The sequence below is a fragment of the Pungitius pungitius genome, chromosome 3 (genome assembly GCF_949316345.1).
Source record: "Pungitius pungitius chromosome 3, fPunPun2.1, whole genome shotgun sequence".
Lineage (NCBI taxonomy): Eukaryota > Metazoa > Chordata > Actinopteri > Perciformes > Gasterosteidae > Pungitius > Pungitius pungitius.
The window spans coordinates 1,093,233-1,116,098 of record NC_084902.1 but is presented as its reverse complement, the minus strand read 5'-3'; the positions used below and the strand labels follow the sequence as shown (position 1 = coordinate 1,116,098).

Sequence of the window (22,866 nt, the reverse complement as noted above, 5' to 3'; positions counted from 1 at the left end):
GCAATGAGCCTCAGCTGGGGGAAATAATTATTAATTGTGTCCCCATATATAGGCCTGACGCCTCACCAGCATCCTAGAAATCAACAATAAAATATTTTGAACCTGCACCCTTCGCTGCCTTCTTCCGGAGCCCCTTGCACCCACAGTGCTACAATGCTCTATATAGATGTGTTTCTAGTCCCTCTGTAACCTTGTTTAAATAAAGATTGATAGATAGATTTTATTGTCCAGAAGGAAATTTGTCTTAGACGTACTGAGTCAGCTGTTACAGACAATAACATTGAGCACACATAGATACGTTACCAGCCAGCAGAGACATTTCAGACTGCAATGAAATGAAGAGTTGAATTATACAATAGGTCCATGTGCCGGGTATGAGTAAAAGACAGCCACAATTAAACGTCTGTGTAACCAAGCATAGGCATGTTAAAATGATTATTTTAGGTGGAATGACAAACCCAATTAAGTCCTTCCAATTGGAGTTAGTGTTACACTTTAATTCAAACAACACAAAGTCTATGAGTGATTGACTACCTGGAATACCAATGCAGGGTTGCATAATGAGTGGGCGTAGAGAGGGGGAGGAGTTGGGAGGGGGTCGTTTGGTCAGAGGCTATTTAAAAGAGACTCACGCGTCTTCCCCATTATCGCCTCAGTCAACCATGGGTCTCCCTGGGACGCAGATGTGGACATGGACTCTTTGTGTTTTCCTCAGCTGGATGTGTGTGGGTCGAGCCGTGGCAGGACCGTAAGTTCACCTCCACCTGGTCAGATAAAGCTTGAAATAACTCAACATGACTCTTTGGGATTTGTTGGTGGCGGTTGGAGTTTCTTTCATCTCTCATCCAATGAGCTGTGTGCCCTTTGTTCCCCTATCTGTAGGCAGTACATGGTGGCCATTCCTGCCGTTCTTCAGGCCGGGGCTGAGACCAAATTCTGTGCCAGTCTCCTTCAGCCCAACGAGACTCTGGTCATGACCATCACTCTGAAGTCCTCAGAGAGGAATACGACCCTCCTCACCAAGACGTCCAGCACACAGTTCCATAGCTGCACTCAGTTTGTGGTGAGAGCTCAACATCATTCCACACAATGCTTTGAGCATGTGTTTGTTGAAATATAACTCTAGAACCTCGATGGGATTCATGCTGCATGACTTTAAAACCTCTTGTTGTCACAGGTGCCTTTAGCGAAGAATGAAGATGTGCAAAATTTTGAGGTGGAGGTTCGAGGCAACACTTTTTACTCAAAAGAAGTCCGGAAGGTCTTGATCAGAGTCTATAACCCAAGAACATTCGTCCAAACGGACAAACCGATCTACCTCCCTGGACAAACAGGTACGCTGAGCTGATATATGGCGCTCTATACGATGTGGTACCACGCTGTGTATTGACAGGCTTCCCCGTCAAAAACAATGTTTGTTTGGAGTTAAATGCATGCAGAAGTTGTATTGCTTTCCTTTTTTCCTTTATTTTACATGTTAACATTAACTCTTGGTGCTCATGAGATTTGATGCATTTGCCAATTCCCACAAGTCATAGAAAATGTGTTTATTTAAATAAATCCAATACCAAAAAATGTGAATATGCAGTATACATGAAAAAAGTTATTGTAAGTAATGCAACAATACTGTTAGCATATATGACAAAGAAACATTATGTTATATCTTGTATCGTATAACAAATAAATACGGATATAGATAAAATAAATCGTTGCTAATTTGGAAAATTATAATGGCATATATGCAAAAGAAATCTTTTCTACTATGATTAAAAATTAACTTTTTCAAGGCATATAAATACTAGTTCATTAGGTAAAAGAACACGTGTTCATGAAAAAAGTTGAGCAAGTAGCCCTATGTATTAAGTTAAAATAGCATAAATGAGAACTACCATTAGCACACTTGAAATTTAGTGAATTTAGCATACACATTTTTTACCATATTAAAGTATTGTTCTGTTTGTCTTGCTTTTAGGTTTTTGCTTCGATGCTATGCTTCTAGCTCTTACCAACTTGTATTGACGTTATTTCTGGATCAAAGCAAAAGCTTGATGTAGAATATTCTCTTTATTTCTCTCAGTGCATTTCAGAGTCATCACGCTGGATACCAAGCTGAGACCTGCCAATGGCCTGGTGAGAGTTTAGTTTTTTCTTTATTTAGGTAATTCACGTAGCAACTGTTAATGAAACTGTTTGATAACAATTCAAACATATTTAAAAAGTGATGGACATTAACAGTGAAACAAGAAATCATGCTGAAACAGTTTATTTAAAAGATGAAAACCCAGTTTTTGTTATTTCATATGGATCTATACCTGATGTTTGTAGCAGTCAATCTCTGTAGATTAGAAAACACCACTGATTTCATCTTAAATGTTGAGCCATTGTTTGTTTGAATTTGAAAAATGACATTTAATGTAATTTCAGACAATGTAAGCCAGCTTTAACAAATTTCTCTCTTTTACACAGTATGATATCATCGAAATTCAGGTAAGACCAAAATGAAAATATATTTAATTCATGAATAAATACCCTAAAGCAAGATCCTCCGGTTAATTTGTCTTTTACAAATTTGTGACGTGACCCCGGCGAAGCTGTTGACAATGACCGATGAGCATGTTGATATCCTAAAAACATCAACTGCATTATAATCTAATGTCAACATGAAGAAACTTGAGGTTGTTATGTTTGTGTTACGTATAATGCAGGTGTAAATTAGGAATAAATGTTTGACATTTACTTCATTTGACAGGACGCTAACAACAACCGAATCGGACAGTGGCTGAATGAAACGTCCAATAGTAAGATATTGCAGCGTTCATACGCCTTGAGCTCTGAGGCCCGTGAAGGGAACTACCAAGTTATTGTGACGATCGGGTTGGACGAAATACATCACAGCTTCAAAGTAGAGAAATATGGTAAGTTCCTCTTTTTCTAACCGTCCATTTAAATCCATCGTGTAATGAAGCTAGCACGCTAATAACACTCTTTGTTCCCAGTCTTGCCTAAATTTGACGTGAAGATAAATTCATCCGCTGAAGTGAGTATCGTCCAGGAGGAAATCAAGGTGGAAGTATGTGCAACGTAAGTAAGCGCTCATTACACTGTCAAATAATCTCAAGTCGGGTCCAGTTTGTGAGTGAATGTCCTTCTCATTAGGTACACGTTCGGCCAGCCGGTTCCAGGCAGTGTTGAAGTTGAGATGTGCCGACCTCTAAATCCCTACCTTCAACCCTCTCCAATCGACCCCAACGACCCCTCTTTAATCACACCATGCCACAAGGAGACAAAGCAGGTATGGTTGCTATAGCGAAGGTGCACATTCAGGTAGACGGGCAGTCCCCAAGTATGTGAGTGAAGTCAATGCTGAAGTGTCTTAAACCACCAATGTTTAAATAAACCTCCGGTGGTTCCTCAAGGGTCCGTGCTAGGGCCCCTGGACATTTGCGTGAAAGTATGAGTGTATTTACGCCTACATATAGCAAAGCAAATTAAGTATCTGCTAAACCTTACATGCAGAAGTTAGAAAAATGAACGATATGTTGAATGTATTTCTATAAATTAAGTGTAAAAACAGTACAAATGTAAAAGTTTTGTGGCCAGTAACAATGGTTGCATTAAATGTCCCTGTTTTTATTTTAATGTATTTTCTCCTGTTTTATTCTTTCCAGACGGACAAAAGGGGTTGCGCCAAGTTTATATTCTCAATCTCAACTTTCACACGTGGGGAAAAGTATTTACAAGATCAACTGCATGTCATGGCCAAAGTGGAAGAGGAGGGCACCGGCAAGTCATATCGTATTTTATGCCATCTTCATACGCGGAAAAGAGATAATTGCACTGCTGTGAACTGAAACAGTTGTTCTCGTACAGGTATTTCAAGCAGACAAGAGGAGACACTTAGGATTTCATACGTCATCGGAAAGCTTTTCTTCACAGACGCGCCCAATATTTATGATGAAGGGTCAAACTTGGCGGGAAAAGTAAGAGCACCGGTCTTCACTTCTTTGCAAGGATTGTAGACTCAGTGCTGTCTCAATGACACCAATCTGTGCTTCCAACAGGTTCAAGCGGTCTATTACAATGACACACCCATTCCTGATATGAGATTGCACCTGTTTGAGGGGGAAAGGGGGTCCGCACGCCTGCTGCAGAACCTCACAACCAACCGCGATGGTGTCGCCATGTTCTCATTCAGCACAGCAGGACTTGAAGGGGACATCCAGCTACATGTAAATATGAAATGGCGCTACGCTGGTTTCTCAACATGCTGCAGTGTGCCATCATGACAAGGGCCATGTTGCAATGGTTTATATTGTCATTAGAGAGGGGGCAGTGTTGTCCACAGGACCTAATTCTGGAAGAAAATGTTAATCATCAGCAAAGAAATGTATATGTCCAAACTACATGATTAAATTCAACCAGCCTCAGTTTGTCATATCTTATCTTCTATGTGTGTCCCAAACCAACATGGCCGTTATTTTAGTTTGCTATCTAATTAACTTCGCTATGTTATCTGATCGCTAACTTGGCTGTTAAATCAGCTATGTTCCAAATATACGATGACGCCATCGTATCCGCATGCTGGCTAACTTATTCAAGGTTCCGGACTGAGTGAAGTAGTGTAAGTGGGTGCCATGATGAGAGCTGTCAAATTTTCTTTTGCTAAGCATCAATGGTTTCTTCCTTAACTCCTTTAGCATGGGAACCACTGGACCATCCTTTATAAAAAGAAAATTGATCATTTAGTCCCACAATTCCTTGCGGCAGCAATATTTAAATAGCGACGTATAATTCAGGCCTTTACGAGAAATAACCGAAAAACGTATCATGCAAGTAACCGCTAGCATAACTAATTTATATTGCAACCGTGTTAATAAAGCTTTACTTTGTACCTGGTTGTTTATGTAGTCTTTCTGACTCATCCCTAGTTTCATGGTGGTCAAATAGGCGGGGCCGGACTTCTCCTCTGTAAAGCGTACCATTCACTGTGAAAAACCTCCTTTATAAAATGGACTTTCCTCCATCTAGGTTACCGACTTGCTGAGTCTTGACTACCCCGGTTACAGAACCCCGTACTATGAGGTTGCAGATCACACCGTGTTGGCCCGATCTTCTCCTGATACTCAAACCTCCAGCTCCCTGGAGGTGAAGAAGAAGAATAACCCACTTCCATGTGAGCAAGAAGAAGACTTCTCCATCCAGTACACTGTGGTAGGAGAAGCCCAGGGCTCTGTGGATGTGATGTATCTGGTGAGTGGAATATCTTTAACTGGTTCTTTTATAGAGGCCACAGGTGTTTAATACATTAATACTGACTGGCTCAAAGGAACTACAACATTCTGAACGCATCTGTACCTTCCGACTGACCTGAGACTCACTTGTGTCAGGTTTGTCCGTTATGGGCTGTTGTTGAAACGTGGCAGTGAAAAGATGGTGATCTCCTTTTCAATGTTAAGAAAAACACATTATTGTTAGTCAATCCCCCTAAATGTTAACCTTTAACAAGGATAACCACTCATGACTTGTTGTATGTTTCTTCTAAGTTGTGTAATTGTTCGCAGGTCTTAGCCCGAGGAGTCATCGTCGCTCAGGGGGTTAAACAGGTCAAAGTGCAAGACAAATCAGGTGAGCAAATAATAAAATGACCCTTAAAGCTGGCTAATAATTCTTCCTTATGGATGAATGAGAGAATGTGGTTGATCTGAGGTGTTGGGTTGTTTCAGTGAATGAGGGCGAGGTCTCCTTCAAGTTGACGGTGTCTACGGACATGGCACCAGACATCCAGGTCCTGGCCTACGCCGTCCTGCCCAGTGAGACCGTGATCGCCAACAGCGCCGACTTCTCTGTGGAGAAATGCTTCAGTAACAAGGTCAGTGTGAGCTGAAGGCGTCCCCGTGCTAGTCAGGTGTCTGTGTGAAATCAAGGTGTATATTAAGTGAATATCAGGTACAATCTTGTGAAAAGAAAAAATAAAAGATGTTTTCATATCAAATCAAAATACAATTTAAGGCTTGTAATTCAATTCTGAATGAATCAGTGTTTATAATTTTTCAGTAAAAAGATCATATGTTTTTCTTTAATTTAACCAGTAGAGCTGGTTGAGGCGATTGGGTAAGGTTAGGAACTCGAGTAGTCAGGTCTGGATGTTGTTTGGTACATGGGACCCAGCGGCTTACGGTACCTCTACTAGCAGGGACACCAGTGGGGGTCACACAAACGCCTCATCCACCACTCAATGTCTTTTCTGTAACAGGTGTCCCTGGAGTTTACTCCGTCCTCGGCTGTCCCAGGAGAGGAGACCGTCCTGCAGGTGACAGCCCAGCCGGACTCCCTGTGTGGCGTGAGCGCCGTCGACCAGAGCGTCCTCATCAAGGAGCCGGGGAAAACTCTGGAGGCAGAGAAGGTAGCTTCATCAGTTTTCACTCTGCAGCTATTTCCTCCCGTCGTGGTCCATCTGTCGTCCTTTCCTCCCTCTACCAGTTGTTGTTGTATCCATTTTGAAGAACACGTATGTGACAAGTCTTCTTTCAGGAGAAAGGCATCTGAAAAATATAGTTCCCCGGTTGTCGGATCTTTAAAGAATAAATATTTTACTTTTCATATCCAAACCATACTTTTTCTCTCCAGATATTTGATCTCTTGCCCGTCCAAAGAATCTCCTACATTCCATATATGGTTGAGGATTCTGTCCAATGTTTGCACGTGAGACCAAGAAGATCCGTTTTGCCGTTCCCCAGAAGGCCGACGGAGGACGCTTACACAGTCTTCAGCGTACGTCCTGCACAGACACGAATGCACAATATCTTTATGTTCTTGTTGGTTGTTTTGTTGCTCATTTCAGTGGTGGTTGTATCTTGTATTCATCTAGAATGTGGGAATGAAGATGGCAACAAACCTCCCATACCGATTGCCTTCGTGCCTCATATACAAAGGAAGAGAATACAACTATGGGTTTGGCATTGGTGAGTTATAATAATTTGTATTACTCAAAGTGTCATATTGCTTAATTCTTTACCATTATTGATAAACAGGATGCCTCTTCTTCTGATGGAATATGTTGTGGTTTATTCCTCAGATATCTTTAAAAGGGTTCAAGCTGCACCAAGATTGGAATTTGCAAATGCATTACCCCCTCCTATTAGTCTACCACCAATAGAGACAGTCCGCACTTTCTTCCCTGAGACCTGGATATGGGACCTGGTGGAAGTGGGGTAAGTTTTAAGAAACGCAGCCAGATATCAGATTTCCTTCTGTCTTCCTGTGACACTTAAATGTAGTCTTTGAGATTCAGATTACATGCATTTGAATTTTTGAGTTCAGACTGTTTGGCCGTCGCAATGTTTGTTTTATGCAAGCAGATCAACAAACTTAAGTGCAACATAACGCTCAGACCAAAACCTTACAGTTCACATTGGTGATTTATACGACAAAAGTCACGGACAACTTCCAGAACGAACAATGTTGTGGTAGTGACCTGTCAAATCAGTGTGTAGCCCCGGCCTAAAGCATCCACTGCTTATGGTCTGTTTGACTCCAAATGGACATCATGTATTGAAGATTTGTAACTAGAGATTGAGACTATTTCCTCCCACAATTCCCTTACAAGTCAAATGCGCAATAAAGCATGGAATGCTTTAGGGCCGTGCTTACTGTGATGGTGAGATCTCTACCATAGACGTATACGCCGTGTCTATGTCCCCCTTCCCCAGTCCACAAATGGTAACTCACTGGTTAGTGAAAAAATAACAAGATGGTGTAAACAACAACAGACTTTAGGTCCAACGACTACCTCTTCTTCAAATTCTCATTTCTTCAGTAACATGGAAGCCTGTTTTAGGGATCTTCTCGCTTTCTGAGATTGCAACAATCCAACATATGAACATTTTTTACTTTTAGGCAAGAATAATATGACTTTGTTTCTCCAAACATTTATCAACGGCTCCCATTGTTCTTTGACTGATTGAAATCATGTCTGATGGAGTTGAAGGTCACAAAATGTGTTTATCTGCTGTATCAGAAACTCTGGAAGAAAGGCAGTGTCCCTCACCGTCCCAGACACCATCACCACCTGGGAGACGGAGGCCTTCTGTCTGTCCCCTCAGGGATTCGGCTTGGCCCCCCGTAAAGAGATCACAGTCTTCCAGCCCTTCTTCCTGGAGCTCAGCTTGCCCTACTCCATCATCCGGGGGGAGCACTTTGAACTGAAGGCGACCGTCTTCAACTACTTGACCAGCTGCATCATGGTAACCGATCGGAATGTTCAACGTCTGGTTCCTCGACTGGACTAGAACTATTTCTATGGCACCGGATCCTTTTCCTTGTTTTCACGCTTTATAAATCGCCGCCTCAGTTTTTGATTCTAAGCTGATTGGCATAACAACGCCAAACAAACTTCTTTTTTATAAAGTGTACTACGCAGTTTCATGATCTGCCTTTTTTGGGTACAGTGAAAAACATTAAGACTGTTTCATTTCATTACTATTTTGTCCCACAAGTGACTATTCTCTTGACCAATGAGTGGTCTGCATTGTTCAATTTCTAGTATTGGCTGAAATAGTTTGGAGCCTCGTACCAAAAAGAGTACGATGATCTACAACTTATGATAGAAGAGAACCCCGAAAGAGCTGCGGTACAATGCAGCATAAGTTTAGTGTGTTTAGATACTAACATTTGCTAATTAGCGGTACAGCTAAGCAGTTCAGTTTTTGACATGTATCGTTGTCTCTCTTGAACAGGTCAACGTGGCTCCGACCCCGTCCTTAGAATACACCCTCACCCCCCTCTCAGGTGACCGGTACACTTTCTGTTTGTGTGGCAGTGAGCGCAAGACCGTCAGCTGGACCATGGCCCCCTCAGCTCTAGGTGAGAAGCAGGCTTTCATCCACACTGAGGTGGAGGAATCAATGGGAAATGACCTGGAATAAAGCCTGTTTGTTTATAGGCGTCGTGAACGTGTCGGTGTCGGCCGAGGCCGTGGCGTCACACGCTTCATGTGACAATAAGATTGTGAGTGTTCCAGAGAGGGGTCGCATCGACGTGGTCACACGATCCCTCATCGTGAAGGTTAGTACTTCAAAACAAGACGTCAAAGTAAAAGTCCACCTGTCTGTCAGATGGAACGTCTGAAATCATTTCTCCCCTCAGGCGGAAGGAGTCGAGACCTCAGAGACCCACAACTGGCTGCTCTGCCCCAAAGGTCAGTGAGGGACACCAAACATGGAACCTGCTGTGGTAAAATGAGAGGGTTCTAAAGGGACTCTAGTCCTCAGAGACACTACCACTTGGCTTTTCAAGGGGCTCAAAATTGAATGAAGGTTCCCCAAAATACGTTCAATCACACATCTAGAGCATCTCCTCTCCAGTCAGGTGTTTTAATCACATGATCCGCTGTCCGTCCATTAAATCTAAAGATATTCATTGCACGCTGATGTGTTTGTTCTCTCTGTCCACAGGAGAGACTTTGACCGAGAGAGTACGCCTACAGCTCCCAAAGAACGTGATTGTTGGATCGGCCCATGCTTCAGTATCTGTCCTTGGTAAACTAATGAATCCATTTTGCTAAAACCAAACCAGTTTTTTTTCGCGCAAAATAGGACCATTTAAATGCAATTGTACCTAATTAACTAAATGAAATGACAAGCATCATTGGGGCAGGTCAAGAAAAGGTTTTTCCACTTTGATAATCTGCATCTTACAGTCTTACATGGTGACATGATAGTGTTTGTTTGGTGCAGGTGACATTCTGGGCCGAGCCTTGAACAACCTGGACGGGCTTCTGCAGATGCCATACGGATGTGGGGAGCAGAACATGGCGCTCCTCGCCCCCAACATCTACATCCTGCAGTACCTGACAAACACACAGCAGCTGACCCAAGCCATCAAGGACAAGGCCACCAACTTCCTGACCAGCGGTGAGTCTCCGTCGGCTTCACGTTGGACCTTAAAGTGGGACAAATGTTCCCACCGTCTGGTGCTCGTCCTTCCAGTTAACCGACCCCCACAGGTGACCTTTGGTCGTGGGTGCCTCTTCTTTCCCCATAAAATTCCTGTGACTGTACTTTGATGCAGGCTACCAGAGACAGCTGAACTACAAGCATGAAGACGGCGCCTACAGCGCCTTTGGAACAGGACCGGGGAACACATGGTGAGAACACTGATAGTTTATACAAATGTCAGTTTGTTTCACCTGAAACCTGTGAAACGTGTTTTCCTTCAATAAGTATGGAAAATACGCAGTTTTACAAGAAAGCAGTAATCAAAGATGGCGTTCAAAATTGTTTATCTCGAGGCTAACCAATGAGTGCCGTCACCATGACTACGTCCACTTTGCTTTAATGTTGATTCCTGCATCGATAGTTGGAGAGAAGAAGCTTTGGAGCACCTCATCACAAACGTCACAATGTCGTCTCTTCAGTTCTTTATTATCTCCACCTGTTCCTCAGGCTGACTGCTTTTGTGGTGCGGTCGTTTGCCAAGGCCCAGTCCTTCGTCTTCATCGACCCAGCGAAGATCGAAGAGTCTGTGATATGGCTGAAAAATAAACAACAAAAGAACGGCTGTTTCCAGATGTCCGGAAAACTTTTTAACAACAGAATGAAGGTAAAACAAAAGTCACTGGAATTTTTATGAATGTCCCTGATGGTTAGTAAAACTAAGTACCAAGTTTCACTTATCCAAAGAAAAAGATTTTTGCAATTCTTGTTCCTATGTAACGAATCAGCACAAAAAAGCATTTATCGTTTTTTTTTTGGCAGTCGATACCACTGCGATTATATTTGTTCCATATTAACAGATACAAATCATTATTGTCAAATGTTATACTTTCACTTTGTTTTTCTAAATTATATGTATTTTCTTAATTCATTTCTCAAGTCATTATTATTTTTACTGATGTATAATAGTGTGCTTAGACCTATTAGGAAACTAAACATTCACAATTAATTTCAAATATCTTATTCATATTCATGTGAAAACATCTGGAACTCATTTTCACTGAACAAAGCCTGAAGGCATCATTATGGAACCGGCTAGTCATTAGCTTTGAGCTGGTTGCTGTTAGCTGTTAACAGTGCTGCTATGGTTATTGGCTCCCTCCTGTTGATCTAAACACTGATTGGTTGCTTACAATGTCACATGATTAATGATGTTCTGTGTTTCCTCTCTGCAGGGCGGCGTCTCTGATGAAGTGACCCTCAGTGCTTACATCACCGCTGCCTTCCTGGAGATGAACATTTCCGTAGACGTGAGTGTGGAAGAATTCATGTTGATTGATCATGCGTCATCATTTTTTTTAGAGCTTAACTGATCTGATTGTATAAAGTGAAAAAAAAACAAATTCCTCAATAAACACAAGCCTTTAAAAAAAAAAAAAATTAACAAACACTCACATCTTCCACAGTTTACTAATTTGTTGACAACATTTTTTAAACTCTTCCAAAGATGTGATCTGGTTCACCACCAAAAGCTGCCACTGTAAATCAAAACAATAAGAATTATAAAATTAACAGCGCTATATTTTTTTATTTATTATATATATTTGCTGTATAAAAGATTTCAAACATTCAATGTCGTTTGACATTGAGCTGTTTCTTGCACCAATCAAAAGCAAATAAGGTTGTTGATTTGGTCAGCAGGTCACTCTGATGCCGTGTTGTTGTGCATGAACATTTTATACGCATATCTTTTGGTGTAATTAAATGTCCACAATCCCAAATAATACTCAGTCCACCATTTACCCTCCTCCTCACAACATAATTAACAAACAAGGACCCACTGAATCTACTGATTTTGATAAATTGACCATTTGTTGGTCGCCCCTAGTAACCAGCCAGGTTAATACTGTAGTACTGACCTTTTTACCTCAAAGTTCTCCTAGAGCGAGTCATGAGACAATCCGTGATAATCTCTTGTAGGATCCTGAGGTGGAGAAGAGCCTGTCCTGCCTCAGAGAGTCTGTGGGTGACTTCAAGAACACCTACACCACTGCTCTGCTGGCGTATGTCTTCACCCTGGCAGGAGACATGAAGGCCCGAGCTCGTCTTCTTAAGCGCCTGGACTCTGTCTCAATACCAGAGGGTGAGTGGGGATAGTCCCCCGACCCCTTCCTGCCTGTCTCTTCATGCTTCACTCTGAAACACATTTATTATCCTCTGAAAATAAAGAGAACCACATAGCTGTATAGCAGAGAATAGATCTGACTTTTTTTTTTTTGCTGATCAGAAATTAATATTTGATTGATTATCTTGATTGAATATTTTGAGGGGGAAAAAATAAGTTCAAAGGAGACCAATTAGAGAATCTTTAATTGATCTTAACGTGGTTCATAATGTCTGTTTGTAGGAGGGTTCCTCCACTGGTCTCAGACAGCAGCAGATACGTCGGCCTCTCTGTCCGTGGAGATCAGCTCCTACGTTCTGCTGGCTAAACTCGGGTCCTCGCCGACCGCTGAAGACCTGGGCTATGCCACCCGCATCGTCAGGTGGCTGACGACCCAGCAGAACTACTACGGAGGCTTCTCCTCCACACAGGTAGGAGGACTGAGACGAGGGATTCTGGTACTGAGAAACAAACAAGTTTCCTCTCGTCTGTGGCTTTGCTGTCTCAGCTGTAGAGGTGTAGCCCCGCCCCTTTTAGGGGCTCCAACATTGGACGTTCGTTATCCTAATCCTTTGTTAGCAACTGTTACTAGTACCTAAACAGTTTATTGTCATTAATCTGTAAAAGTGAACTCCTACATGTGAAAAGCTGCTACATGCATAAACAAGTAAATTCCTTGTGTTGATGTGTGTTCTAGGACACGGTGGTGGCTCTTCAGGCTCTGGCTCTCTACTCCACTCTGGTGTTCAGCCCCGGAGGTTCGAGCACGGTGACGGTCCGCTCCCCCAGTGGCCAGCTCACGTTTGACGTGAACCAGAAGAACAAACTGCTCTACCAGGAGAAGGTGCTGCGGGAGACGACAGGGACGTTCGGCCTGGAGGTGAAGGGTAATGCCTGTGCTGTGATCCAGGTCAGTTTCCCCCCCCCCCCTTCTCCCCTATCCACCAAACAGCAGCCCAGTAGTTAGAAGGTCCAACCTTTTGAAGATTAACCGTGCATTTCACCAGATCCTGTATTAAGTCTCGGAATTTTCAGATGTAAATAACATGTCATCTGCATAAAGTCAGACATTTTCCCCCAAATCTACGCTGCATATACCTTCTGATGACAACAATAGGCAATGATTTTTTAAACTTAACGGGGGAATAGAGTGTTGGTTTCTTGTGACTTCTAAACCACTGAGTGACCAAGGAAATTATGATCTTGTATTTAAGGATTGTGCTAAAACTTTTACTTACATTTTGTCTGGTTTATGCTAAACAATATTCTATGGAAACAGTGAAATAAGTGAAAGTTAATCACAAACCCTTAATCTGAGTCTGTATCTAATCTTGCATGTGAAAAATGGACCCCCATAAAGTCCAAATTGTTCTCCTACAGCCTGATGCATCATTCATTTGAAGAAATGTGAGTAAAAGACAGGTATTCTCATGTCTTAATATTCATTTTCACTTGTGTGCCTCCTCAGATTTCTCTTCAATATAACGTCCCGACTCCGTCCGTTGTCGCCACTCTCGATGTCAAGGTCACACCAAAGGTTGACTGTACCAGCAGAAGACGTGGACTTTCTCTGATGATCAAGGTCCTGTAAGTAACCAGCAGAATACAACGTCTGTGACGATCAGTCCTCTGCAATCATCTACAAGCTTCAGTAACTGTTGGACGTACGTGGGTCAAATGTTTAATAACGTGGCAGCAGAGCAACATCACATGTGTTATTCTGCTTGTATTGCAGGTATACAGGAGCAGAGGCCAGTACAAACATGGTGATCCTGGATATTAAGATGCTCTCTGGGTTTGCCCCAGATCCGGAGTCGTTGAAAAGTGTGAGTTATCAGAGTAACTTTCATCCACATTGCTACGTTTGCCTTTGAAAGCGGCATTTAGAACAGATCATTGTCTAGAAGAAGTGGACTCATTGGTTTGTGGATGTTTTAATAGCTTCAGTTGGGTATTTTGAACTTAACCATCTTGGTTTTTCGTCTCATTGCAGCTCAAAGGCGCCGTGCTGGTTGATCGAGTAGAACAAACCGGGGATCACGTTCTGGTCTACATATCGGAGGTGAGAGGACATTCACAGCCAGGAAAACAAGACACTTTCCGAGATTCATTCCTCACATTGTTGTCTGTTTTTCTTGTCAACAGTTAGAGAAGAACATACCCATCAATTATACCTTAGACCTCATCCAGGTGCTCCAGGTGCAGAACCTGAAGCCGGCTGTGGTCAAGATCTACGACTACTACCAGCCAAGTGAGACCCCAAGAACCTACAGACCTCAATGACCTCAACAGTCATGAGCATATTGATTCCTGGCAGGACATATGTTGACTGTGACTGTTCATTAATCTCCTTTTCTCTTTTCTCTCAGGTGACCAGGATGACGCAGAATACATCTACGCTTGTGCCACACGTAACAAGCCGTTACAATTTATAAAAGCAGCTTGAAGAGGGAGGTACCGTCAGGCCTCCAGAGGGACCTGATTCCAGTAATCGATGGGATTTGTGTTCTTTAACACCGTAACTACTAACACTCAGCGCATGTCTTTTCCCCCTCAGTGTTCTGGCACATTGCTTTGCAGCTGTGTATCTACTGTATGAGATGAATGGCATGCACTATGGACAATAAAGTCATGTGATGAGAATATGGCTCCTTAAGCTGTGTCATTGTTGAACTTTCAACCAAAATGAAGAAAGCTTTTTTTTTTGCCCAACAGATTGTAGCGTCTTCCCCACAAATACACAGAATAACTGTAAAAGCGCATAAATGTTAAACGAATGCAGGTGTGCGAGCCAGGGTAGGAAATATACAGATCATTTAGGGGACAATTGTTGCCTGAAAACCAGGGGCATTTTAAAAGAATTCGGTTAACCTGTTTTTTGGCCCCTGCTCCCAAAAGGCTTAGCATGTACCCCTCTGTATCTACGGAGGATAAAGAGGAACACCTGTTTATCCTGATGTGTAAATATCAGTTCATATGTTACTGGTGAAGAAATAAATGAACATGACACACACAAAAAACCTTTGAACTTCATCATCATTCATTGAAAGCAGGCAGTAGGACACAGACAACGTAGTCCAGGAATAACATAATGATAGAATTTATAATAGAAGTGGGAATTGTCATTTTGTTTCATGTTACATCATTACCCTAAAAAGATAATCACATAAAATGATTTTACATTCTTTTTCCCCTGTAATCTGTTCAGTGTAAAAGTCTCCTCGTGGTCCTCTTCCTGTGGTTCATTCTACTTCTCAACTTAAAGGTTAAAGGTGAACTTGTTGTTTCACGTTACAGAATCAGATCAATACTAATCTGAATTTATGGATCACTTCTGGGAAGGCTTGGGTGGACAAGAGATCAGACACTCCTGAAACGAGAGGAAGGTTACTGCTTTCAAAATAAAACCGGAAATGACGAGACAAAAACAAAGACAAAACCCCATTTTGACCTCAATATCAATCAATGTTATTGACCTAGTTCTAAAGTGTTCTAAAAATACATGATCTTATCTGTCTTTCTGTAATAAATGATGAAAGACAGAATATTATTCTTCGTTATTGTGGATAAATAAATGTAACGTATGTTGCTGTTGGATTCTGTGAAGTCAATTATGGTTTTATAAGGTCTATGAGCATAAATAATAAACCCAATAGATATGACATCATAATGATGATGTCACTATTATAAACCTTTTATAAGGATGCTCGTTTAACTTTAAGAGGATATCGATCAAACGAGGGGGTCGACCAGCACGCTACGTCACTTCCGGGATGTATGCGCGAGAGCAACATGACAGCTGGTTTGTTTTCATCAACAAGGGGACCTAGAAGAAGACGTCGGAGGTGAGTGGAGCGTCATCAGCTGGGGATGGTTGTTGTTGTTGTTGTTGTTGTCGCAGGTTCATCCATCGGCTTCATGTCGTTGTCTTGGAATCAAAGGCTTGTGTTTATCTTTAAATGAGCAGCTAGACGCGTTTTGGTCAAACGGCCAAACGTAGTTTACAAATAGGTCCATTTGTATTCGTTTGAGTCCTAGAGACTGAATCCAAACAGCTGCATCAAAGCGCATCGAACCCGAACCCGTCTCTTAGAAAGATTTAAAACGGCACTTTAACGAGCAGCTTCCGGTTGTTGTGCACGTAGAAGAGATGGATCCACACAACCATTGAGTAGCAGATGAAGTGATGGGAACTAACAGGAGAACATCTGATGGTTGTGGAGATGGTGTTGATGGGGGGGGGGGGGGTGAGATGAAGGTTCATATTAGTGAGGCAGAGGTCAACAGTATTAAGGGGAAAATACCAACAAGATGTGGCAAGACAGGGAGCCATTTCAGTCCCATTCAAACCAGCACCAAAGGTTACGGTGGGGTCACTACAAATGACAGGGTTGTGTGGAGAGGAGGGGTCAGTGGAGCACGTAGTGATGAGAGTATGAGATGCAGAGGGAGCTTCTGAGGGAGGTAGGGATGACCGTAATGACTGTAATGACCGAGGGTCAGAGGGCACAGGTCAGGGTACTGAGGGGGGTTTCATAGGATATAATGGGGTACAGGGGTCATTTATTTGTCTTTTATTCTGTTGGTTTTATCTGCGTGGGGTAAAGAGGGGGAGGGGTTGGTCTGATCCATATTCCAGGTGGCAGTAATGCACCAAAAAGTCAGATGCCAACCGCCGTAAAACCACTAAAAGAAGAAGAAGAAGAAGGTGGAAGCCGAATGTTGATCTGTGTCAAATCACAGCTGTCAGGTTTGATGAATTCCTGCTTTTCATAACGGGATTCAGCACATTCACTCTGTCATTATGGTTACTTTATAGGCTCCTTATTGGAGGAGCCCAGTTACACATGAGGACGTGTACGTCTCATAGAATACAGTTTGTTTATTGGTCCTTTGATATCACAGCGGAAGTAAAACTCAAATTCCGCTCATATGATTCTTCCTTTGTGGATAAAATGAATGAGAAATTCAAGATAAGTAGTTGCTTTATCTATTGAGTGATAAATAAAGACACACTGAATTGTCAAAGGACTTCTGTTATTGTGTAAAGAAGAAGAAGCTGTTCTAAGTTCTATATGTGGTGGTTGTTGCTTTGACTGATTTCAGCAGGTCAGTGAACGTCTCATGACCCTTGAAAGCCTGTCAATCATTGTAGATACCTATGGGGGGGGGGGGGGGTGCGGGGTGTCTACTGTCCACTAATAAACCAGAACAAACAGCATAACGTTTGGTAGCTACAGGATCGATGTTGGTTGTTCTTGAACTCTGACCCAGTGTCATGTGGTGAGCGTCCTCCCTGTCCTCCGGGTCCTCCCTGTCCTCCGGGTCCTCCCTGTCCTCCGGGTCCTCCCTGTCCTCCGGGTCCTCCCTGTGCTGATCTGATCAGAGCAGCTGGGCTGAAGAGGGAGCAGCGTTCCTTCCGGAGACGTCTTCCAGGCGCTCACTCTGGAGTAAGACGCCATGGATGTGCATGCAGGCGCGTCCCCCTCTGATAGGCCGCCACCACGCACGCAGGAGAAGGTCCACGCCTCTGCAGGTGAGACGCTGTGTAACCTGTAATAATGATCAATAGATACATCAGTATGTATTAATAACTTTATTCATATGGAAACAGAGTTTACAAAGTGCTTTGATGGACAAAACAAAGAAAAGCAGAATGACGATCAATAATTAACATGAATTAAATTTTATAACAGCAAAAAAAAAGTCTTGGCGCCAAAAACAAATGACAACAAAAGCTTTAATTCTTAACCATGAAACTGCAGCACATTTCAGATGTTGTAACAGGATGATTTATTTCATTATTTCATGGAAACCAGTGCATCATTTATGGTTATTTATTATGCAGCAGCTTATTTAAAGCAACAACAGCCTGATTCTCCTTTTGGTTTTACACATTCAGACATGAAGTCCTTTACAGCAAATTATTTCATTCTGTAACTCCAGGGGAAATTAAGACAATTTAAATGTTTTCAAGTAAGAACTTGATTTCTGTTGAATCACAGTCTTGTTCCTGCTGTCATGTGCATTATTAACAACGTCATTACTGTGGAATATACGTATTCATACGTTCATCGTTAGAATAAATAAATGCTCATTCTCAGTTTCAGGATGTCAATCCGTCTTCTCTCTCAGTTTGAGGCTCTAAATGTCGATGAATAATTCCACTTCCTGTCCACGTTGCGGTTAAAGGACCAGCAGAGCGGGGCGGCGCCATGGAGCCGCCGGAGGACTCGGGGGGGCGGAGCTTCGTGGAGGTCCTGAGCGAGAAGTACAGCCCGGAGAACTTCCCCCTCCGCAGGGGGCCCGGTATGGGGGTGGTGGTGGTCCCCACAGTGGTCCCCCAGGGCTCCGCAATGAAAGGTGAGCCGAAGGTCAGACAGAGGTCACTGAAACCGCCCCCTCCCAGCACTCTGTTTAACCCGTCCTGCCCCCCCCCAGAGCGGCTGAACATGCCCACCATCCTGGTGCTGAACAGCTGTGGGATCCGTCGGGCCGGAGACCCGGCGGAGATCGCTGCCTTCTGCGCCCACGTCACGGAGCTGGACCTCTCCCACAACCAGCTGCAGGACTGGAGAGAGGTTCTCACACTGACCCTCACGTTCATTCAGAGACTGCTGTTTACTATCTGTTCATCTATCGTCTCGTCTCCAGATCAGCAACATCGTGTCCAACATCCCCAACCTGGACTTCCTGAACCTGAGCTCCAACCCTCTGTCGGGCCGCAGCCTGGAGCCGCGGTGCGCCGGGGGCTTCTCCCGGGTCCGCCGCCTGGTGCTCAACAACACGCGTGTGTCCTGGGACACGGTGCTGCTGCTCACCAGGGAGATCCCCGAGTGAGGACTCCTCCTCCCCCCCACTCCTTACTCCTCCTCAATCCAACCGAGCTTGCATTACGTAAGGCCTCGCTTGCATATTCCGACATGTATCCATCAATGCCCCCCCCCCCCCTGCAGGCTGGAGGAGCTGTTCCTGTGCCTCAACCAGTACGGGGCCGTGGGGGCCTCCAGCGTGGCGTGCCCCACCCTTCGGCTGCTCCACATCACCCACAACGGCCTCCAGGACTGGGCCGAGGTCCGCAAGCTGGGCCCCATGTTCCCGGGCCTGGACACGCTGGTCATGTCCAACAACAGCCTGTCCTCCATCCAGGACGGGGAGGACGTCCTCAGGAGACTCTTCCCCAACCTGCGCAGCATCAGCCTGACCAACTCGGGTCGGTGGCTCTCACAAACACACACATGTAGATGCATGGACATCTGTCACTTCGACTGGACGGAGTGGTGTCCTGAAACGAGCCGATGAGAGAAGCAGGTGATGGAGTCATGTGATCATTGGCAGGTCTGAGCCGGTGGGAGGACATCGAGAAGCTCAACTGGTTCCCCAAGCTGGAGGAGGTGCGTCTGCAGGGCATCCCGCTGCTGCAGAGCTACACCAACGCCGAGCGCCGCAGCCTCATGATTGCGCAGTGAGTTTGCGGTGGGGGGCGGAGCTAAACCTAGGAGCTAAAAAGGGGCGGTTCCCTCAGACCTTATATTTTATACTTTATATTTTTTCTCTAGTTTTTATTATTCTTTTTGTCATAACTTATATTTTATGCAGTTTTTTTGCTAGTCTCTTCTGACTGCTTTCCCTTTTGTCTGTTTTTGTTGTAGAAGCACTTTTAAACTACATTTGATTTGCTCAAAAGACTCTTAAGTAGGTCTTTGATTGATTGACATCATGCACCGCCAATATGCCCCCCCCCCCCCTCCCCCCCCCCCAGCCTCCCTGTGATCTCTCTGCTAAACAGCAGCGTAGTGAGCGACTGTGAGAGGGAGGACGCCGAGAGGTTCTTCATCCGGTACCACGTGGACCACCCCGAGGGGGAGCTGCCGTACAGGTAGAAGACCCCTGAACACACCGTTACAATAGTCCAGTCCTCTGAAGATTAATTCATGGACAGGTTCTTATTAAAGGGATTCCTCAGGTGATAGCAGGCTGATTTTGTAACTGTCACATGGCTGTTGATATTGAGGTGACTACACCTACTACATTTCTGGATGGTTTGTGGTTTTTAACATCAGTGATTGAAGCTGAATCTTTGGTCCAAAAAACAATTATGTTTTATCTTTGGTTAAGTGAAGAACATTCTGGGACATCCAGGTTGTCCACACTTGTATGGGATTAGGGATGATGGTTCCCTGGTGATGGCATGTGTTTCCTTCCATCACCTGAGGCAGTGTAAGTGTTGAGCAGGAGAGGCCCCAGAATGGAACCATGGGGAACACCACGGCTATAAGAGTTGTTTAAGATTAAGATTTAAGAAGGGGGACAGCACGTCTCCTGTGTGTGCTGGACTCACAAGGTCACAAGGTCTAAACAGTCCCTCACAACCTGCTTTCGTCCCCCCCAGGTACCACTCCCTGGTGACCAAGTACGGGAAGCTGGAGCCCCTCGCTGAGATTGACCTTCGACCCCGTGACCACGCCCTGGTGGAGGTTCGCTGTGAGGACAAAGTGGAACAGGTGAAGATGTTTCTTCTCACTGCTTGGTCTGTGATAGCGATGATGTCATGCAAGTCATCCATCCATCACAGTCCCGTCAGTAAATGCAGCTGTGCTCAGTTGTGCAATGTGTTTGTCTCCGGGTCAGCTGAGCGTCCGATTGGACCAGACGGTGGCGGAGCTGAAGAAGCAGCTAACCACGGTGGTGCAGCTCTCCACCAGCAGCATGAGGATCTACTACATCGACAAGTGCAGCGCCTTCGGCCCCGAGGAGATGAAGTACAACACCCGGGCACTGCACTCCTACAGCATCCAGGACGGAGATGAAATACTGGTGGTGCCCAAGACCAAGTGACCCCAATGACCCCAATGACCCCAAAGATTGATTAATTAATTGTCTGTTGATTCGTTAAACGAGGCCACGGTGGACCGCTGCTGGGAGTTTGATTTGTTTCAGCTTTGTTGTTTGAGGGAGCAGCTGCCAGTAGATCTAAAGCATCTGTTGTCCTCATCTCATTGCGTCTCCTTACTCTTCAGAAGACGTCCCCGCGCTCTTGGCTTTGGCCTCCAGTGTGTTTTAAACAGAACGACGACCCGCTGACACCAGCTAGTGGTTCCGTCATAAATTCATGCAATGAGCATCTTCAAAGGCGCTGTTTCCTTCATCCTGTTGTGGGTTTTCTGGAGAAGGCTGGGTGCCGGAGTATTTGTGGGACCATGGCGATGGCGGTACCCATCATGCACTGGGCCAGTTTGAAGCGGGTCTGATGAAGGTCGGCACCTGGAGGTTTCTGCGTCCAGGTCAAGGAGCCAGCGGCGATGAAGATGAAGCCAAACCATGTGACAGCTCTTCCTCTCACCGGTCCATCTACGTTCTGACCCTCGTCTGTGCTCATGGGCTTCTGGGTAGTGACGGAGAGCCGACATCCGGGGCGTCGCAGCCAGCTGATCGGACCTTCCTCTGCAGAACCACAACAGGCTGGAGGACGTACATACACATGTACACATGTATGTATAGATACATATATATATATACAGTACCACACCCTGCCATTTAATGGAATAGAATTGATTAATATCGAGTCTTTCAGAATCAGTTTAACCATGAGAGTGTAAATCCAGTATCTCCAATATTCAAATATGCTTTTCTCTGATCGTCTTTCATTGTAAGCAACCAACCAATCCATGTATTTAAAACAAATAGTAGCACTTAAATTGTACTTATGATGTCTATTTTATAATTTATATAACATGTTTTGAAACTGCTTATTTGACGAAACTGTACTTTCTTGTTACTTGTTCTTCTGAGTTTGTATCTCTATGTGGAAATGCACTTATTGTACGTCGCTTTGGATAAAAGCTAAATGACATGTAATGAAATGTAAAATATCAAAGTTCAGGTTTGATCGTATCTGTCTGCTAGCTCAGCCCGCTAACACAGCTAGCATGAATTCCGCTGAGCAAACTTCCTGTACATGGATATCTTGTTTTGTGCGTTTATCCAATCATTCGTCATGCTTTAAGGAAGAGGGCATTGACTCTGTAAGACACATTGTGTCTTGACTTACTTGCACATGCTGTCGTTTTATGCACCTTAAACCCTTTACCGCTGATATATGCTCCTTTCTGCAGCCAAAGATCGACGCTTAGTGTTTTCCTCAGAAGACTCGTGCACACAGAACATTCATATTCTGTCTCCAGTACGTAGATGCAACAATACTCTATTTAATCGAATGCTGTGAGGTTCAAAGATTCACCACATGTATGACCCCAAGCCGAAGAGAGACTGAGGTTGGCTTTTTGTTTCGGAGTGCGTTGCCATGGAGACGTCTGTCTTCCCTTCAATGTAACGGGACTAACTCAAGCCGACCCGGTTTGAACAGAACCTGAAGGAACTATTGTATTTCAACCAGTAATAAAAGAAGGATGAAAGATTCACTACTAATAAAGCAACGAAACAACAAAATGTGTTGTTTTTTCATAAAAACTCTTGTAAAATGTTGAGATGCAAACTGATTGGTGCATAATGCAACATCACTTTTTGTTCTAAGAAAGTTCAACCAGAGACGAGAGGAAAAAGAAACAAGAACATGCAGAAATTCTCTTGACGCTGATGTCTTTTTTCTTTTTGTGGCTCGAACGCATTTCTAAAAATGTTACTTCAAAGTAAAACATCCTTAAAAAGTAAGGAATCATTCATCGGAGTAGTTCAAATACCTCCGAACCCACCAATGAGCACCTGGAAACCGGCGCAGTCGAAATTCAGACGTGAACAAAGATAATCAAT

The 22,866-nt window shown here is 43.9% G+C and overlaps 2 protein-coding genes across 3 annotated transcripts; both read left to right on the top strand.

The window, feature by feature from the left end:
* Positions 1–637: 637 nt before the first annotated feature.
* On the top strand, positions 638–14,688 carry LOC119223451 (alpha-2-macroglobulin-like). The gene is made up of 35 exons (XM_037480776.2): positions 638–748; positions 883–1,063; positions 1,178–1,334; positions 2,078–2,130; positions 2,467–2,487; positions 2,750–2,915; positions 2,997–3,081; positions 3,157–3,292; positions 3,669–3,783; positions 3,871–3,980; positions 4,062–4,229; positions 5,029–5,250; positions 5,562–5,625; positions 5,724–5,869; positions 6,254–6,403; positions 6,628–6,771; positions 6,869–6,962; positions 7,076–7,211; positions 8,018–8,243; positions 8,736–8,862; positions 8,942–9,063; positions 9,145–9,196; positions 9,453–9,536; positions 9,735–9,911; positions 10,069–10,144; positions 10,443–10,599; positions 11,168–11,242; positions 11,913–12,075; positions 12,340–12,527; positions 12,794–13,006; positions 13,565–13,683; positions 13,832–13,922; positions 14,090–14,158; positions 14,242–14,347; positions 14,466–14,688. Exons 1-35 carry the CDS (start codon positions 663–665, stop codon positions 14,540–14,542), a joined length of 4,356 nt encoding a protein of 1,451 aa, XP_037336673.2. The 5' UTR covers positions 638–662; the 3' UTR covers positions 14,543–14,688.
* A 1,001-nt stretch (positions 14,689–15,689) lies between these two features.
* On the top strand, positions 15,690–22,545 carry LOC119222260 (tubulin-specific chaperone cofactor E-like protein). 2 transcript variants are annotated; one of them, XM_062560989.1, is made up of 10 exons: positions 15,690–15,941; positions 17,371–17,632; positions 18,289–18,459; positions 18,538–18,677; positions 18,751–18,932; positions 19,053–19,309; positions 19,435–19,561; positions 19,859–19,975; positions 20,489–20,600; positions 20,728–22,545. In XM_062560989.1, the coding sequence occupies exons 2-10, from the start codon at positions 17,557–17,559 to the stop codon at positions 20,932–20,934; spliced, it is 1,389 nt and encodes a 462-aa protein (XP_062416973.1). In that variant the 5' UTR covers positions 15,690–15,941; positions 17,371–17,556; the 3' UTR covers positions 20,935–22,545. The 2 variants fall into 2 exon arrangements, with proteins under 2 accessions (XP_062416973.1, XP_037334651.2); XM_037478754.2 differs by lacking the exon at positions 15,690–15,941 and having other exon boundaries at positions 17,283–17,632.
* Positions 22,546–22,866: the final 321 nt, after the last annotated feature.

Coding starts and splice junctions, on each gene's coding strand:
- LOC119223451 (XM_037480776.2), top strand. CDS start 663: ATGGGTCTCCCTGGGACGCAGATGTGGACATGGACTCTTTGTGTTTTC. Junction 7,212..8,017: donor TGGGACCTGGTGGAAGTGGG/GTAAGTTTTAAG, acceptor CTGCTGTATCAG/AAACTCTGGAAGAAAGGCAG. Junction 10,600..11,167: donor TTTTTAACAACAGAATGAAG/GTAAAACAAAAG, acceptor TCCTCTCTGCAG/GGCGGCGTCTCTGATGAAGT.
- LOC119222260 (XM_062560989.1), top strand. CDS start 17,557: ATGGATGTGCATGCAGGCGCGTCCCCCTCTGATAGGCCGCCACCACGC. Junction 17,633..18,288: donor GAAGGTCCACGCCTCTGCAG/GTGAGACGCTGT, acceptor TTGCGGTTAAAG/GACCAGCAGAGCGGGGCGGC. Junction 19,310..19,434: donor CATCAGCCTGACCAACTCGG/GTCGGTGGCTCT, acceptor GATCATTGGCAG/GTCTGAGCCGGTGGGAGGAC.